Source organism: Penaeus vannamei, chromosome 29, assembly GCF_042767895.1.
Source record: "Penaeus vannamei isolate JL-2024 chromosome 29, ASM4276789v1, whole genome shotgun sequence".
Lineage (NCBI taxonomy): Eukaryota > Metazoa > Arthropoda > Malacostraca > Decapoda > Penaeidae > Penaeus > Penaeus vannamei.
Genome location: NC_091577.1, coordinates 28,297,538 through 28,305,037, shown reverse-complemented (window position 1 = coordinate 28,305,037; position 7,500 = coordinate 28,297,538). Strand labels below are relative to the sequence as shown.

Here is a 7,500-nt window from a genome sequence, read left to right as displayed (position 1 = left end):
TTAAATGTGGTTTCAACATTAACGTCAACCTTTAGAACGAAAGTGCTTGAAAGTATAGGTTGAGCTCTGTGTTACCAGTTTCAGATCCCCATTTCAGCGTTATTTATTTATCAAATCGATTTTATCATTGGAAAGAAATACTATTATTATCACCTACAAAACTTGATAAAGGATGGAATCAGTTAGATAATACCTATACGACATGAAGAATATAAGATAGCACAGTAGGCTAAGCAAAAGATAAACAAACAAAAATAGCAAAATAAGGCCCCAGTAAAACATAAAACGCTACAATATAAAAGAAAATCAACACCACCATTCTAGCTTTATTCACACAAAACAAACAAAACAAGTCCATTACAAAAGAATGACACAAGAACAGAACAATAACATCTGAAGAACAAAAAATGCACTGCATTTCCTCCCTCGTAGACACACCTCGAATTCTCCAAGTACAAGGACATAGTCACATGTAAGCACCCGTGTACAATAACGACCCTAATCAATGTATGTCTTAAATTCATTATATCGACTACATATATATCTTTTAATCCGTCTGTAACATTTCTGTGTATGCGAGAAATAATCTTTGTCGTAGCGCCGTCTAGAAATCAACAAACTATATCTTACAAATGTATCAACACATGCCAGTAACAAAACTCAAAACAACGTGTAAATAAATAAATTAAATAAATAAATAAATAAATGAATAATAATAAAAAAGAAGGAAAAAATATCGACACATGACAATAACAAAACTCAAAACAACGTGTAAATAAATAAATAAATAAATGAATAATAATAAAAAAAGAAGGAAAAAAAGTAACACCCTGCCTCAAGAGTCCCTCTCCTCCCACTCAGGAACTCAAGGAAGAATTCTCCAAGCACGGGTGGAGCCTCACCGCCGCCGTGGCAGCCGACAAGGGGATCATCGGGGTCGCCTACAACATCCCGGAACTCTCCCAACACCTCGACTTCCTGCACATCGCGTCCTATGACTACCACGGCAAATGGGACGGCCAGACGGGACACAACGCGCCCTTGTACCCGAGGGATGACGAGAGCCCGGAGGACAAGATGCGCAACGTGGTAAGGAGAGGAACTGGTCTCTGTTTTCTGTTTTCTGAAGGGGGAGGTGTCCTACGTCGGGGCTTGGTTGAGGGATTGGTCTTCGCATCGATCTGTTGTCTGTGTTGAAGAGGGGGGTTATGTTCTAGGCTGCCTGAAATGGGCTTCTATTGCATGTAAAAAAGAAAGAGAAAAAAAATGTGATAAAGGTTTATTTATTGTTTGTTCAAGAGGCTAATTGAATAGATTTTGGCGTTCAGCTGGATTGGTGTATTGATCTACAACGAAATTATGAAGTTCGTCACCCATGTAATCCATGACAGACAACAGGTCCCTCCTTAAAATGTTGCAGTATATAGTTGCATCTACAGACTTTGTCATGCTGTAGGGTTATTTGTTAACCTCAATTATGTAGAATTTTGTTACTTTTTATGTTTTATGTTGCTCTTTAATTATGATTTATTGAGTGCTACTGATGACTTGGATTTGTTGGAATTTGGTGATATATTTTATTAATTTTAAGATTCTCATCTGTATTACGGATTGTTTTAATAACTCCCACCACCAGCATCATTATAATCATCAATGCAATATTTGTGACCATAATAATAATTCTATTAAACTTAACCATCCCTTTACCCTCCTCTCCCACCAAGGCACACACTGTCATGATGTATCTCGACGCAGGAGCACCTCCTGAGAAGGTTGTCCTTGGCCTGGGATTCTTTGGCCGATCCTACCTCCTTCAAGATCCAACTAACAATGGCTTCGGCGCACCCACACTTACTTCCGCCTTCGCTGGACCTTACACGAAGGAGGAGGGCTTCCTTGGCTACAATGAGGTGAGGTTGGCTTTGGTTGGGTGGGCATGGCTTTGGGTCAGATTTGGTCAGATTGGATTGGACTGGACTGGGTTGATATGGGATGGGTTGGGAATAGTATGATTGGATTGGGTTGGGTTGAGCATCGATTGGGTTTGGGCTGGAATGGGTTGGGTCAGATTGCGTTGAATTGGAATGAGTTGGGATGGGTTGGGAATGGTAGGATTGGATTGGGTTTAGATTGGGATGCGTCGGGTCGGTTGGCATTGAATTGGACTGGGTTCAGAATAGTATGACTAGTTTGAGTATTGGTTGGGCTCGGATTGGGATAAGTTGGGTCGGGTCATGTTGGATTGAAATTGGATCGGACTGGGTTGAGCTGGGTTGGGTAAAGTATGATTGGATTGGGTTAGGCAGGGGTTGAGTTTGGATTGGATGGGTTGGGTTACATTGAGATGGACTGGGTAAAGCAAGACGAGGTGAAGTACGGAATGGTAAGACGGGTTTGGCTGAGGTGAGGTTAGGTTGAAGTAGATATTACATCCTTAGCCCTATTTGTGTCATCTTTGATTATTTGTTATGAATATTGTTATCATGATTATCATTGTCTATTCTTTAATGTATTAAGTAGATTAGTAGAATGATAATTTCTTTAGCTGAACAATATATTTGGTATTTAGTTCTTGAATGTATTTTTTCATGATTACAAAATACAGGAGAAGAACTATGTAAATAAATGCTAATGTCTTCTTAGATAAGCTTATTTTGTAGTTTTGTGGTGTGATTTGAAACAAGCCTTTTTTTATGTGTCCTCTTAACCTAGTTTTCCTAGTTTTTTCTGAAAATAGTTCTGCATCCATGGGTTACTCAAATCACTAAAATGAACAATAGAATGATTATATCTTACTGTGTAGTTATAATTATTATCGTTCCCTGATACAGACATCTTATGCCCCATTTCAAAACATTTTCACCCCTTCACATAAAATTCTCAAGACCTACCAGTGCACGTATGACTCTAATTTTGTTGACCTGTTCCAGAAGAACTGTAATAATATGGTTTCAGATTTATCCCAGTATCACTTTTTTCTGTCCCCCTCTCTAACATTCTCTCCTACCTTCCTCACTGATTTTCTCTACCTTACTACCTTCCCTTCCCAACCAGATCTGTGAGACACAAACCACAGAGGGAGGGCAGTGGACCCTGATTTGGCAGAAGAGCCACCAGGTTCCATACATGTACAAAGACAACATGTGGATATCCTATGATGACACGATGTCTGTTGGACTCAAGGTAGCTTTTGCACAGAAACTTGGGTTGGGTGGCATTATGGTTTGGTCTGTCGACACGGATGACTTCAACGGCAATTGTAGTCAGACAGGGATGAGGTGAGTACTAATGATATTTTTTTCCATACTGTTGTCAGTATTTCTGCATAACAGGTCATGGACTTTATGAGTGATGGTGGAGGATTGCACTCTCTAATTCCATAGAAGTCAATTTTGAGATTGATATTGTCTCTTGATGTATTATTACTGAAGACATTATTATCGTCATTATCGATAAGACTGTAACTGTTATTGTTAATAATTATGAATATGATCTGTTAATTTTCAAATTTTGTATTTGTATTTTATAAATGGTTACCAAATAATTGGATATTACACATCACCATTGATATCAAAGGAAGTTTAATGCAGACTCAAATCTCTTAAAGTTAGAATCTCCTTAGTAAAGACTGTATCACCACAATTGTTTGTATTACTATTGTCATTGATAATATAATAGTAGTAATGATTACATTTTTAATGATTTTACATTCACTGCTCTATTGCTTTTCATCTATCTCTCTCAGCCATCATTCCATACTGATTATTCATGCTTCAATTTCAGATATCCTCTTTTGAATGCAGTGAAGAAAGCCTTGTCATCCCACACAGTCATGAGACCTGGTTCAAGCATTAATGGTAGCATTTCAGAGCAGCTTGTTCCAGATGGCACTGTATTTAAATTTGAACAAGAAACACACATTCCTGATAATACTAGTGTAACCGAACCCGAACTTGAAGGAGAACCTCGTGGTTTTTCAATCGAAGGCATTCTATCTGAAAAGACACCTGAACAAGAACCACATAATGTCCCAGACAGCATCAGTGTATCTGAACCACAATTTGAAGAACCACACAGTGTTCAAGACAGTGTTAGCATATCTAAAACTCTTGAAGACGCTCAAGGTGTTTCAGGCATTGACAGTGTGTCTGACGTAAGACCTGAAGAATCACAAGGTGTTCCAGTAGATGACACTGTGACTGAGATGAATCCTGCAGAACCCCATGGCGTTCCAATTGGTTTCAGTGAATTGGAGGTGACGCCTGAAGGAGAATCACATAATGTTTCGGTTGATGGCACTGTCTCGGAGATCAAACCAGAAGAAGCCCAGGCTGATCCAGTCGATGGCAGTAAATCCGAAGTGAATCCTGAAGAATCTCATGATGTTCCAGTTGATGGAAGTACACTCGAGGAAAATCATGAAGAACCACCTAATGCTGTAAACGATGCTAGGATACCCAAAACTCTTGACGGTCAAGCTCCTTTAGACAATGACAGTGTGTCTGACGTGAAACCTGAAAAATCACAAGGTGTTCCGGAAGACGGCATTGTATCTGAGATGAAACCCGAAGAACCCCATGGTGTGGCAGTTGATGGCAGTGGATTGGAGGCGGTACCTGAAGAACCACATAATGTTTCAACTGATGGCAGTGTCTTTGAGATTAAACCCGAAGAACCACATGCAGTTCCAAATGATAGCAGTGTACATGATATTAAACCTGAAGAACCACATGTTGTTCCAGTCAATGGCAGTGAACATGAGATCATATCTGAAGAACCACATGTTGTTCCAGTCAATGGCAGTGAACATGAGAATATATCTGAAGAACCACATGTTCCAGTCAATGGCAGTGAACATGAGATTACACCTGAAGAACCACATGGTGTTCCAGTCGATGGCAATGTATCTGAGATTATATCTAAAGAACCAAATGTTCCAGTAGATGGCAATGTACCTGAGACTATATCTGAAGAACCACATGTTCCAGTAGATGGCAATGTACATGAGGTTATACCTGAAGAGCCACATGATGTTCCAGTCGATAGCAATGTACATGAGGTTATATCTGAAGAACCACATATTGTTTCCGATAACAGCAGTGTATCCGAGATGAAACCTGAAGAAGAGCTACAAGGTTTTGTGTTTGGGGAAATACCCGAGGAGCCCCATGGCACCCCAGTCAACCCCAAGGCCCTACTTCCTGTGGGAAGAACCATTCCTTTAGAAGTCATCAACACTGAATCTATTCTGAATGGAACAGAGGAGGACCTCACTCAAGTCATGCAGACGTCGGTTATGCCTGAAATGGATGAACATAGTACAATGGAGTCGATGCTTGAGATGGAAACTGAGAGTTCAACCACGTTTATGCCTGAAGTGGAAGAGCACAGTTCCACGACAGCTATGCCTGGCATGCCCGAACACAGTACGATGACCTCCATACCTGATATGGAGGACATGGAAGAAAATAACACAATGATTGCAGTACCCGAAATGGAAGAAAAGATGACATCAACCTTCGCCTCAGTTGACTTAGATGACCTGCACAACATATCACCTACACCCGATATAAATGACCTGCAGAGTATATCAATCGTGCCTGACTTGCATGACCGCAAGCACATGCCATCCACACCTGAGAAGGGAGTCATACACGGGGTTACAACACAGAAGGAGATGGAGGTGCACAGTGTTACCAAGCCGACATTCGAACGTGGTGACAAATCTCTAGATACGAACACTTTGGAAGACCCGAAGGAAGCCAACAAAGGAAGGTAATGAAGGAGGAGTTAAATAGAGGAATGTAAATTTATCAAGTTGGTGGAGAGACTGCATGTTGAATAAAGGAATGAAGTGATAGAAAACGTGGACTTGTAGTTTGGTAGATGAATAAGAGATTGATGAATGAATTGATAGATGAATCGATGTTTTGTCAGATAGATTGATAGATCGAAAATGTATTTGGGTAGACACACTGCCACATAGAGTTTGGTTATAGGTTGAATTTGAGGAATTGCTTGACATATGGATATATAGTCATAGAACTGAACGCAGCTAACTAGACAGATAAGAAGGAAGACATAGAGAGAAAATACAAATGTATATGTATATGTGTGTGTGTTTGTGTATGTATATGTGTGTGTATGTATATGTGTGTGTGTGTATGTATGTGTGTATGTATATATGTGTGTGTGTATGTATATGTGTGTATAATTAACAGGAATAACAAAATACTATCCAAATCAGCCATTGTCATAGGATCTTCCTTATAGATAGAAATACGAGAGATTTCCGACAGGCAACCCCCCCCCCCTCATCCTGATATCCTTCTTTGACTTCCAGAACGAATTACCGCGGTGCTCGAGGTGGGTCCGGCATCTGTATTCCCGCTGCGTCGGCCATATTGGTCCTCCTGGTAGCGGCGATGGCCCTCTGTTAACCGGAGGCGGGACTCCTGCTTATATATTTGGTGCCTGATGACTTGGCACTAGTGTGATATTAGGCGCTTGGTATTAATTGTAATTATGATTATTAATATTATTGTATCTATAATAAATATTATTGGTTGAAAATGTGGTTCTTTTATTTTTTATTTCCGTGTTATTGTGATGACTATTATTATGTTTTTATTATTAACGCTTTTGTTGATTTTCCTTTTCTGTCTTTAATGTTATTATTTTTACGGTTATTGTTATTTTCATGTCATTCTCGTTATCATTGTTCTAATTATTTATTTCAATATTTTTTGTTCTTTCCTTATTTTCATCATCTTTAATATCATTTCTATTATCACTATAATTACTATTGTTATCGATATCACACAATTGTTATTTTTATTTTAGTTTTCATTATCATTATTGCCATTATTATTATTATTATTGTAATTATCATTATTGCAATTAGCATTAATATTATTAGCATTATTATTGATATTGTTATCATCGTCATTATATTACCTGATATCATTATCATTTTATCATTATTGGTACGAATATCATTACCATTATTAATGACACTATCATTATCATCGTTATCACCATTGTCATTATTATTGCAATCATCATCATTATTTTTAATATCATTGTTCTCATTACATCATTACAAACAAGAAAACGAAAAAAAATACCCCCTATCTGGCGCTAGAATTTTGGAAAAATATGTTAAACCAGTCTGTAAGATAGGCTTGGAAAAAACTTTGTCAATCTTATCTCAGTACGTACTGGAGGGTAATTAAGATCATTGAAGATAATTGTAAAGGTCAATCAAGGTCGCATCAACTTCTGAGGGATGTCAATAGAAGTTTATATAATTTATGTAAGTTTAGATATCATATTGTTTCGATATTTAATTCCATGCGGGGAGAGAGAGAGGAGAGAGAGAGAGAGAGAGAGAGAGAGAGAGAGAAAGAGAAAGAAAGAAAGCGAGAGAGAGAGAAAGAAAAAGAGCGAGAGAGAGAGAGAGAGGGGGGGGGGGAGAGGGAGAGAAGAGAAGAGAGGGAG

The 7,500-nt window shown here is 38.7% G+C and overlaps 1 protein-coding gene across 1 annotated transcript in view; it reads left to right on the top strand.

Moving 5' to 3' along the window:
• Positions 1-6,573, top strand: part of LOC113824913 (uncharacterized) — a 27,351-nt gene extending 20,778 nt beyond the window's left edge. The window contains exons 5-9 of the mRNA XM_070142653.1: positions 862-1,089; positions 1,725-1,910; positions 3,055-3,278; positions 3,784-5,775; positions 6,344-6,573. Coding sequence (XP_069998754.1) covers positions 862-1,089; positions 1,725-1,910; positions 3,055-3,278; positions 3,784-5,775; positions 6,344-6,440 — 2,727 coding nt within the window. The 3' untranslated portion in view covers positions 6,441-6,573. The remainder of the gene's footprint in view (positions 1-861; positions 1,090-1,724; positions 1,911-3,054; positions 3,279-3,783; positions 5,776-6,343) is intronic.
• Positions 6,574-7,500: the final 927 nt, after the last annotated feature.